The sequence below is a fragment of the Sebastes umbrosus genome, chromosome 1 (assembly GCF_015220745.1).
Source record: "Sebastes umbrosus isolate fSebUmb1 chromosome 1, fSebUmb1.pri, whole genome shotgun sequence".
Classification (NCBI taxonomy): Eukaryota; Metazoa; Chordata; class Actinopteri; order Perciformes; family Sebastidae; genus Sebastes; species Sebastes umbrosus.
The window spans coordinates 19,089,488-19,100,444 of record NC_051269.1 but is presented as its reverse complement, the minus strand read 5'-3'; the positions used below and the strand labels follow the sequence as shown (position 1 = coordinate 19,100,444).

At 41.8% G+C, this 10,957-nt stretch overlaps 2 protein-coding genes across 3 annotated transcripts; one reads left to right on the top strand and one right to left on the bottom strand.

Annotated features, from left to right (window-relative positions):
* Positions 1-1,110: 1,110 nt before the first annotated feature.
* Positions 1,111-2,763, bottom strand: LOC119494642 (olfactory receptor class A-like protein 1). The gene has a single exon (XM_037780663.1). It carries the CDS (start codon positions 2,282-2,284, stop codon positions 1,271-1,273), a length of 1,014 nt encoding a protein of 337 aa, XP_037636591.1. The 5' UTR covers positions 2,285-2,763; the 3' UTR covers positions 1,111-1,270.
* Positions 2,764-7,760: 4,997 nt separating this feature from the next.
* LOC119503037 (olfactory receptor class A-like protein 1) lies at positions 7,761-10,588 on the top strand. 2 transcript variants are annotated; one of them, XM_037794566.1, is made up of 2 exons: positions 7,761-8,665; positions 10,406-10,588. In XM_037794566.1, the coding sequence occupies exons 1-2, from the start codon at positions 7,761-7,763 to the stop codon at positions 10,554-10,556; spliced, it is 1,056 nt and encodes a 351-aa protein (XP_037650494.1). In that variant the 3' UTR covers positions 10,557-10,588. The 2 variants fall into 2 exon arrangements, with proteins under 2 accessions (XP_037650494.1, XP_037650585.1); XM_037794657.1 differs by having other exon boundaries at positions 7,761-8,648; positions 10,406-10,538.
* Positions 10,589-10,957: the final 369 nt, after the last annotated feature.

The following is a 10,957-nucleotide window of genomic DNA, read 5'->3' as shown; positions in this document are numbered from 1 at the left end:
TTTGACTGATGAAGCTTGTCACTCACTAGAAGAGGGAAGGTGCTGCCTGAGAGACTAGTGTACGGACAAAATGAACCCAAAGTCTGGACTTTTTAGCCAATCAGAGCGCAGCAAGAGTGAGACAGCAGAGTGGATTAGATTTGCAACTAACAATATTTTCAATTTTTTGTATTTTTTTGTATTTGTATTACTTAATTGTATTTATATATTTATTGTTTTATTATTATTATTATTATTATTATTATTATTATTATTATTATTATGTATGTGGGGTAGGTATGTTTGTGAGTCTGTCTGTAGATGTTTTTGTTTTTGATTTTTGTCTATTTTTGATGAAAATTCAATAAATAAATAAAAAAAACTAAAAAAAACAATTATTTGAATTATTGATTATTCTGGCGAATACTTTCTCAATTAATTGTTTGATCTAGAACATTTAGCTGAAGCCTAAAGTGACATCTTCAAATTAAGGACCGAGCTTTTAGAAATACCGCATCCACCATATACACATTTTTGATTAGTCACCAGAAAAAGTCTGTAAAATTGTCTTTTTTCCACATTTTGAATTTCAAAACACTTCCCATAATGCCAGGAATATGATTCTGGTGGATAAATTCAAAATCTCATTATTTTAATGACCTTAAACAGTCTAGTTTAAGGATTCTGACTCAAAAAATATCAGAACCAGGCTTAAAAAAAAAACATACCATGTGAAATGTACGTGAAACTGTACAATATAAACACCTTCTCAAGACAATAAAACCTAAAAATTCCCTGAAATAATTAAGAGGTCATAACCTTTGCGCCCTTAATGGTGGCTATGTTCAAATTGCAATCCCAAACCCAAAGATAATCACTGTAAGATCACAAACGACCAAGAAAATCAGAAAATCATCACAACTGAGAAGATGGAATTAGGGGATGTTTGGCATATTTGCTTGAAAAATGACTGAAACGATTAATCAGTTCTCAAGATTGATACAGATTAATTTACTGATTGACTAATTGTTTCAGCTTTAATGAAGATGGTGTGTTTTTTTTTTGCTGGCATACAAAAAGACTGCAAACCACATGGCAGACCGACACCTATATATTTATGATTTTTTCTTAAAATATACATATAAGAGAAAACATTATTGCAACACTTCCGTCTAGTACTACTATCTAAAGGCTCCATTGTCTCAATAAATGCCTGTCATCTATGCAGCAGTGTTGAAAATGAACTCTGCTGTCTTGTTAGTCAACAGCCTGTCAAGATAGAGGACGAGTGTCATTTGTCACTCGACTCCTGATTGTCCGATGACGGTTGGTCTTGCTCAGCTGAGCACACGATCTTAGCCTTGACCTTCTTGTTGGAGGAAATGATGAAGTAGGGGCTGAGGGCAGCGTAGCAGGAGGAGAAGAACACCCTCATATCGGCCACCACTGGTGACACCTTTGCCACCGTCAGCATGTAGATCCAGATCACGTTATCAATCCCGAAGAAGACCACATACAGAACCACCAAAGTGATAACAGTTTTGGCCGCCCTGGTCTCTGCCCCACCGCCCTGAGAGCGACGGATCCCTCTCACCTGGCGGCTGTGGCGGTGGAGAAGCAGCAGGATGTAACCACTCGAGCCCAGCATCAGGGCGACGAAGGCGAAATCCCTCGTAGACACAGCCACCCCATTAATCACATAGGACAGGTGGTCTCTGAAGTCCACATGACAGAAGCCCAGGTTGAGGGTGAAGGCAGGGACGGTGCCGTTACGTGGAGCCATAGAGAAGAAAGGGGCTGCGATGCATACGGCCATGTTGAGGAGCCACAGCAACGCAAAAGTGGGGAGGACCAGGGAGGGAAGTGCGGGCTTCAACCGGGACAAACGGGGTCCAGCGGGGGCAATGGTCACTGCCTGAAACACGCTGAGCATGCAGGTGATGCAGACTGACAAAGCCCGGCCGATGCGGTAGGCGTAGATCACCACCTTACAACCGGGATCATTCAGCAGGTCCCTCAGCCCAAACACAGTCATAGTCTGGGGGACGCAGCGGGTCAGCAGCAGCATCAGGTTGGCAAAGGCCAGGTGGCACAGGATCATGTCTACAGGAAGGAGCTTGGGGTCTGTGTAGATGATGTGGGCGTACGCCAGCAGCACCACAGTGTTCCCCAAGATGCCCATACCTGTTTGCAAGAGGAAGGAGACTCCTTTGATGGTCACACACAGATCCATGATCCTGCAGCGGTCATGATTTGAAAAGCAGACAGAGAAATCTGTTATGAATACACTGCACACAAGAAACATCCTCCAAGTTACCAAACTTGATCAAGTCTAATAGAAACCTAATAGCCTGAATATAATCATGCAATCTCCCGAATGTCTTTCAGTGAAAATCATGCTCACCTGAAGTTGAAAAGTAAAGCCTGTTGTGCATTAAATGTTTAATAGCCCGTGTGATTGCAATTTATGGTCTTCGATGCCCCTCGAGATCATTGGCCAACATTGTGGTGTTCAACCCACAGTTTGGCAAATTAAAGCAACAAACTAAATCTGACTCAGGTGACTCCAGAGGGCAAGCACTACATGCACAAAGGGAATATACGACTGAAGGATACACACACTTTTTCAAGTCTTAATTAAAACAATAGTCCAGTGCCCATATGAACATTCGTACAGATTTAGCTTTCTGTAATCATTCCTCCTGTTCATACCTAACATGCTTTTAATGGAAGTGACGGCACAAAAAATTGATGTCCTTGGTAGCCCAGTATTTGGACATTGTGTTCCCCTCAGTGGGCAACTCCGCAGTTCTGAAAAGTGAAGCCAATGCAGAAGTGCTTTAAACTTGCATTCTTTCTAACAGCCAGCAGGGGGCGACTCCTCTGGTTGCAAAAAGAAGTCTGATTGTATAGAAGTCTATGAGAAAATGACCCTACTTCTCACTTGATTTATTACCTCAGTAAACATTGTAAACATGAGTTTATGGTCTCAATCGCTAGTTTCAAGTCTTCTTCAATACAGCATGATGTTCATTTAGCAAATCATGGTCCCATTTAGAGTCAAATAGACCATAAAGCAGGGTATGATTTAGGGCGTTGCTAACTTGTGATTGACACGCCACTACCACGGCGTTGTCCAGTCTGGGAGTTGTCTGAGTTTTCGTCTTAGAACTTTAACCCTTTCACAGTGTGTTTTCAGTTCATGAAAGTTAATTTTAACATTTTGGTTGCCTAAAAATGTCTTATTCAGCATTTGGTTGTTCTTAGCTCCACCCTCTTGTGTCACGTCTGGTTGCAAAAACCCAAGATGGTAATGGCCAAAAATCAAGGCTGAACTCGAGGCTTCAAAATGGCAGTCTACAAACCAACGGGTGACGTCATGGCTCATGACTATCATCATGAATACTTCCACTTCTTATTTACGGTCTATGGTTAATCTTCCTCTAGCTCCTCAACACCTGCATGAGCTAAGCAACCATACTCTTCTCCTTTGGTACCAAAAATGACTTCATGGATGTCCCCCATCACCTCCACTGAAAACATATTAGGAATAGATTTTTTAGTGGCCAGTAGGAATATGAAGAATGATTACAGTAAGCAACATATGTTTCTTCACTCTCTTCACAGAGCCGGATGCATGTTTCTACAGCAGCCTAGAACGGACAAACCAAACACTGGCTCTAGATAGGGCCAGTCATGTTTTCACATTATCGTGCCGGCCACAGTAGATTCTCCTATACGCTTGGCACACAGGAGAAATTTCAGTTAGTTGCGATCTGCAACCTCACCCTAGATGCGGCCAGATCCTACACACTGTACCTTTAAGTTTTAATGTGACATCCTAATCACAACTGATGAGCGCAGCTGGAAATTAGAGTAAAGTTTCTGGGTTGGAATCACATACGTGATATCAAACATCTCCAGGCTGTACATCATCTCAGCATTCCAGATTCGTTTTAGGATTTAGTGTTGGGGAATTGTTCATCATTATGAAAAGTAATTGAGCTGCCTTAGGTCATATGAGCAACATATGTGAATTCTAAACTTGAGTGGTATTTCCTTGTACCTTAACTTCCACATGTCAGTTTCAGCTTCTATAGACAGAAAGACTGCATGTCAGTCAAATATTATAATGCTATTTCCCTGTGGAGTTAAAAAATAGAGTTAAACAGCCCCCGCGGAGACAACAGTGTGCGGTTATTGTTGATGCAAAAGCAGCCTGATGATGCCTTGAATGAGCCATCAAGAGGCTTTTACATGCACAGCTGGTGCTTCAGTTCGCGCTCCTTTCCTCCTTCATGTCCTGGGAGCCTGTTAAAGGACACAGAGGAGCAAGACAATTAGCCATAAAACAATGCATGTCTGTACTAATTTGGGGCATAGGGACAATCACCCATTATTCATCTGTGTTCTTAACTCTCAGCACTGACATATGCTGCAACAGAAGTTTGCAATTCGTAGCAATGTATTTCAGCACGATTTTCTTTAACTGTAAATGACAAACGTGTCTTAAATTAAAAGTGCTTTAACCTATTGGTCAATTCTATATTTCTCTTTTCTCAGTTGTAAAAGTCTGATTGCGTCTATGCTGAAACACTGTTGTTTGAGAAGCATGTTTTCTCCCGGGAGTGAGCTTTGGAATAAAGCATCCTAACTTGTTATTCCCCTGTACATGTTTACATGTTCAGAGAGCTAATTAAAATGGCAAGTTCAAGCATGTCCTTCTCAGGGGATTGCATCATGAACAGTACACTGCATTGCAAAATAATTTATTTTTTCCCTTCTGACATTTGATTTCTTTGCTTATGGCTGATGCAAATAGTTTTTTTTCCCCCATTGCACTAATTTAATTTAAATTTTACATTAACTAATTACGTTACAATAATATCCTCAGAGGTAAAGTTTATAGTTTAATACAGGATTGTGTTAAGTGTGTTAAAAAGTGCTATCAAAAGTATGAAAATCTCATTTGAGTACAGCTCATATTGTGCAAAGTATTTTATTATACATGCAAAACCATTAAGTGATTTTATTGTATCCATAAAGGCATCCCTTATACGGGAATACAATATGATGTGTCACATATATTATTGCATGCAACAGAAAAAATAAGACATTGTGCATAGTTATTGGCATGACCTGTATATATATATATATCATGTACCTGGCAACTGGTTCAGAAATACATCCTCTTGCATCATTATGTGCTGTATTAACTTAAATCAAGTCACCACTCAAGTGTTTAAGTTAGTTATTAACATACAAGTCAAGTTAGGTCAGAGCTATGTATACTTTTTAACCTTTTGCACCTTTGAGTATGCTGCTGAGGCTTTGGTTGTTGAAGAAGGCTTTGGTTGTTAAGTGGCACCCCTCACCGTGCCACTTAATCTGTCCCACAGCGAAAATATGGTTTAAGAGGCTTTTGGATTTGCAGTCTCCCGTCTGATATTGATGGGCCTTTTTAGACTCTGTATTTGCATTTAAGGGGAGGGGAGCAAAATTGACCTCCCACGACCTTTGATTTTATTTATCTATATATTTATATCTTTTCTCGTATCCTTCTAACATACAAGTAAAATAACTCAATCACACTAAATGTTGAAAACACAAAGTGATCTTAAGAAATGTGTTTTCATTCCATTGAGTGCCTTCACCTTTCAAATCAAATCTACAGAGATCATTCATCAGTTTAGGTACCTGTTTACTGTTTTCTCTATTCACATCACATTTTATAGTTTTTTTATTGTGCTTTATGTACCTTTATGTCTGTGTGCACTCTGTGTTTCACCTGGCTGAAAGATAAATCTCCCTTCAAGGACAATAAACATAACTTTGAAGCGTTCTGAAGTACAATGGAGGAGGATGAAGTGTAAAAATATTCAATTACAAGTGAAAGTCCTGCATTAAAAACGTTATTTTGTGTAGGATCTGGTGGTATGTAGCGGTGAGGTGAGGAGATTGCAATCAACTGAAGCCAACGCAAAAATGCAAATAGCCCTCTTTAGAGCCATTTGGAGCAGAGCCAGTGTGCAGAGTGTGTGTGTACGTGGGATGTGAGTGGTGAAGCAAGAGTGAGAGTGGCGGCGGCGATGGAAGAGAGTAACGTTATCTACTCCGGCCAAAGCAGGAAAAGTTGACAGTGTTTTGTTTTTCCGTTCTGGGCTCTTATTGAAACATGGCGGTGCAACATGGCGGACTCCGTAAAGAGGACCCACTATGTGTATTTACCCAGATCATTCTAAGACAACGAAAACACGATTCTTATTATCAGGTGATCATAGACTAAAGAAACATACTTGTTAATATTATATTCCATTTCTGCCAATAGATCCCCATAAATGTTACACACGGTTCCTTTAAGTAAAAGTAATATTAGCAAAATACACTTAAAGTAAAAGTACTCGATGGAGAAAAATGGCCCCTGCATATTTTATTATATATTATATCATTGGATTATTGGTAATGATGTGTTAGTATCATGTTACTGTTGCAGTAAGTTAAGGTAAAGCTATATATAATATTGTGTACAAAGCATCATATTTTATAAAATGATCGTATGTTTTGTAACTAGTATCTAGTACTAGTGGAGTAACAAGTCAAATATTTCCCTCTGAAATGAGTAGAAGTATAAAGCAGCATAAAATAGAAAAGTCAAATACAAGTACCTAAAATATGCACCATGAGTAAATGTGCTTAGTTACATTCCATAACCGTATTAAGTATCAATAAACCAACTCAACACTATCAATACCTGAAATCCTCCTATATCGTGTTCAAAATGTGAATTTCACAAGGCTAATGTGCATTAAACTAATCTGATTAATGATCATATTGTAGCATTTTGTCTTTTTATTTCAGTGGAGGACATGTCTCATCATGTACTTGTGAGAAATGGACTTAATATTCATTACCAGTTACCTGCTGCGGGACATGAGAGAGTTAAATCATGCAGCCCACTAACACTTATTTGCCCTTACAACATCCTCGCAGTTTAGATTTAATTCCATTTTTAGATTTTTTTACTGCTCTACTACTTTGGATGAATTACACAATCGTAAATCGGACGCTCTGTCACGCTCTACAGAGGAAATTGTGGATGATCTACAGTACCATGCAGACTGAGTGGAACGTCCTCTGGTTTTTGTTTCAGCTTCCTCCACTGGAGGACACTGTGGTGTTGGTGTTTGACTAACCAACACAAGAGAGGTCTGTTTTAATAGGTAGTGGCTTTTAAAATTGATTGCAGGAATTAAAAATACAAAAGTAATATGAAGGGTCTTATAAGGAAATTTAAATATAGGATCGGTAATTAGAAAAGAAGGATTCAATAGTCTCCGCTCAGTGGAACAGTGACACTGAGAAACGGTTTTAATCTTTTTTGACTAACATGTGGCTAATAGATATTATCCGCTCATTAACACCAGTTTCTCCGTCCACTGGTTGGAGCTTTCCGTGTGTTATCCTGTCTGTCTGAAACCCAGTGAGGGGACAGAATCAGTCATCTGGATTGATCTCAAGTAATTGGAGGCTGAGGGAAGAGAAGTCAATAGACCATGAAAAACAGATCCAACAACTGTTACCTGTTTGCAAGTATAAGAGCACAAACAACCCGACTACTTCAGTAGAGAGGAATCAGGGACAAGGTCCACTTCAGACCTTGTTAGCTTCTACTTTTCTCAGGTAGGGGTGTCAACTTCTGCTGTGTTTCCCCCCCCCCCAACATCCTTTTGAATGCACCTGTTGGTGAAGCTCCCTTGTTTATTTTTTCTATTCCTGCAGGAATGCCATCAGAGGAGTTTGTCCGTGGGATGCTCTACCTGTCCCTCACTGTTGTGGGAGTCCCGGGTAACGCTACCGTCATCCTGGCGTTCCTCCTCTTGCTGTACCAGGAGAACCGCCTCCTCCCGACTGATGCCATTGTCCTGCACCTGGCCTGCGTCAACCTGCTGGTGGTGGGCGTCCGCTGTCTGCTGGAGACCCTGGCCTCCTTCTGCCTCGTCAGCATCTTCGGAGACGTGGGCTGTAAGGCTGTGATCTTTGTCTACAGGACGTGCCGTTCCCTCTCAATCTGGCTCACCTTCGTCCTGAGTGCCTACCAGTGTCTGAGCATCGCCCCTCCTGGATCGCGCTGGGCCTCTGCCCGCACCTTGGTAGCCCAGTATTTGGGCTTCGTGTTCCTCTCCCTCTGGCTCCTCAACACCTGCATGAGCTCGGCGGCCATACTCTTCTCCTTCGGCACCAAAAATGACTCCAGCCCGACAAACCACGGTATCAACGTACAATTCTGCTACGTCAACTTCCCTTCAAAGTTGTCCAAACAGGCAAACGGGGCAGCCCAGGTGGGCAGAGATGTGGTGCCCATGACCCTCATGACCCTGGCCAGTCTGATCATCCTGGTCTTCCTTTACAAGCACAGCAAGCAGGTGAAGGGACTCCGCAGCGGTAGTGGCGTTAGGGTAAGCGGTGGGGCCGAGCAACGGGCTGCCAAAGCCGTCGTAGCACTTGTGACCTTGTATGTGGTTCTTTATGGGGTAGATAATGGGCTGTGGGTGTATACGCTCACTGTGAGGACAACCATGACTTCCTCGCTGATCTCTGACCTGCGTATATTCTTCTCCTCACTCTATGCAGCGCTGAGCCCCGTGGTCATCATTGCATCCAACAGGAAGGTGAATGGCAGGCTTAGGTGTGTAGTGCAGAAGAAGCCTGTTCAGGAGAAAGACACGTGTCTTTCTACTATGTGAGGCCTGCTGCTGGGATGGCTGATTACTGACGGGGCAGCTGAGGAAGCTGAGATGATGAGGATGAAGCTTTGTAAAGTGTGGGTCATGGGTCATGGGTCATGGGTCTTGTATATATTGGGTATATGATGTTTTGTGACAGGGAATTACAGGAGACACTCTCCTTTCCTCCGTGGTTGTGAATTCATAATGATTATGCTTTTTTTTATTGTTTTTTTAAAACATCTTGTTTATGAGACTTTTCAGATATGGTGTTTATTACTGATGAGAGTTTAACACCTGTAGTTCTGGATGAGATGGTGTACCTGTGGGCAGGGCGAACCTCATGTCTCACAGTCTGTAATTAAGGAAGAAAACTGTCATAACAACGCTGTTACTCAATGCAGGTCTGTATGAATCTCTGCTGATCTGGCACTATGTGGCTTTGTTTGTTTGTTCTTTATGTTCTCTCCATCTTAATTAGGTGGAAGAATTATAGCTGGGTGACTCGGGGCTCAATGTAGCTGTCAAATGACTTCCAGCAGCCTATTTAGCTATAATTAAGGCTTTGAATAGAATCTGCTAATACTAATGAGGCAGGTTAATTGTCCAACAGAGAATTGGTTAAAAACCCGATGGGAAAACTATATTATCAAAAGGAAAAAAAAGATGAAAAAGATGTTCATTACTCAATACTGAATCACTCACTACGATGCTGAATAAGTATGTCTGAGTTCTTTGGGTTGCGTTATAAGAAGAGGCGAATTTGAGGACACAAATGTGTCTAGGAACAGTCCCTGAAGAGCTTGCGGTGGATGTGGTAATGTGGGAATTTAGGAGTCATTATGTAATTGCTATGTCTTGGAGAAGCAAGGGCAAAGAGACGGGGTGAGGAGAACATAACAACCCCTGTGAGTGACAGTCCAAAAGACATAAAGTGGGGCTGCCAGGACTCTGCGATCCTGCAATAACTCTAAAGTGCAATCAGTGCGGCGCTATTCAGCTGCTGTCGCAATGCAGGTGATGAAGAGGAGGAGGAGGAGGAGGAGGAGAAGTCCTCTTTCTGTGCTTGTGCAGAACTGTTGCATTCAACACCAGGTTGACATCAAAAGACATACAATGAGGTTGATCTTTTGTCACAGTAACATTCACCTTTATTGTAAAAGCTGCAACCATTAAAACCCTCTTTGTTGTGACTTTATTCTTTGGACAGCTCTCTCCAGATGACAAATCCCATGTGTTTTACTCTTCAAACCACTGAAATCTGATTGCCACGTTACACAGACTCCGGTGGAATGAAGGATAGAATACATGGACGGTTTCATTAGAGCGTGCTGGCGCCTCCGGTGAGGACTCACTGGGGATGACACAGTTGACACGGCTGATTCCCTTCAACGTTTTCAGTGATGTCATTCTTTCTTTTTCTGTCAGAAAAGAAGACGCAGATTAGTTAAAAAGAAAACATACTTGAAAAACAGGGTGTGTGTGTCGTGTATCTTCCTGTGTGTGAGTGTGAAGGGTGTGTCGGGTCGGCCTCTCCCTCCCTGCACAAGACAGGACCTGTTTTCACTGTTTCCCATCCTTCTGGAGTCTTTTGAGCCCAATGAATGCAGGCTGCTGCTGTTAAACATGTAGAAACCAAACCCACACAAATGAAACCCTCTATTACTGCCTCTCTCACAAACCTTCATGTCTCCCCTCCTCAGACTTAATTCTGCAGCTAAAACAGAACTTGCAACAGCGGATAAACGTGCACCGTCGTCACCTGTTCAACCTCTGACTGCGACTCACCTGCTCGATAAGGAAAGATGTGTGAAATGCACAAGAAATACAACACAACAAAGCACCAGTGCCTGACATTTATCAAAGAAATAAACCTACAAATGCTAACTTGCCTGTTTTTTGCTGTAGTCTGTAGTTAGACAAAGTATGCAACACAAACCTGTACAAAAGCCACAAACTCACAAAATAAAAACGGTCAGTCAAATGAAGTTGAAGGGGTTGCAGTAAATCCCGCCAGTCGATGTACCCTTGCTGTGCCTGATGTCAGTCTGTTTACCTGCACCAGGTACAGGCATTTTTGTCCTCAGTGTCCACCAATAGCGATGCAGTAGCTGGGTTAAACCTCGCCCCCTTTTCTGCCTTGAAGCCAGTCCACACCCTAGTACAGCCCTCTTTACACAGGAAAAAAAGTCAAACCCTGTCCTCCCCCGCAAAAAAAACAACTTTTCAAATACAAACATCATGATCTGTATATC

Excerpts from the sequence above, each read along its gene's own strand:
- LOC119494642 (XM_037780663.1), bottom strand. The coding sequence starts at position 2,284 with ATGTTTCTTGTGTGCAGTGTATTCATAACAGATTTCTCTGTCTGCTTT.
- LOC119503037 (XM_037794566.1), top strand. The coding sequence starts at position 7,761 with ATGCCATCAGAGGAGTTTGTCCGTGGGATGCTCTACCTGTCCCTCACT. Across the intron at positions 8,666-10,405 it reads AAGGTGAATGGCAGGCTTAG|ACTTAATTCTGCAGCTAAAA; the intron begins GTGTGTAGTGCA and ends TCCCCTCCTCAG.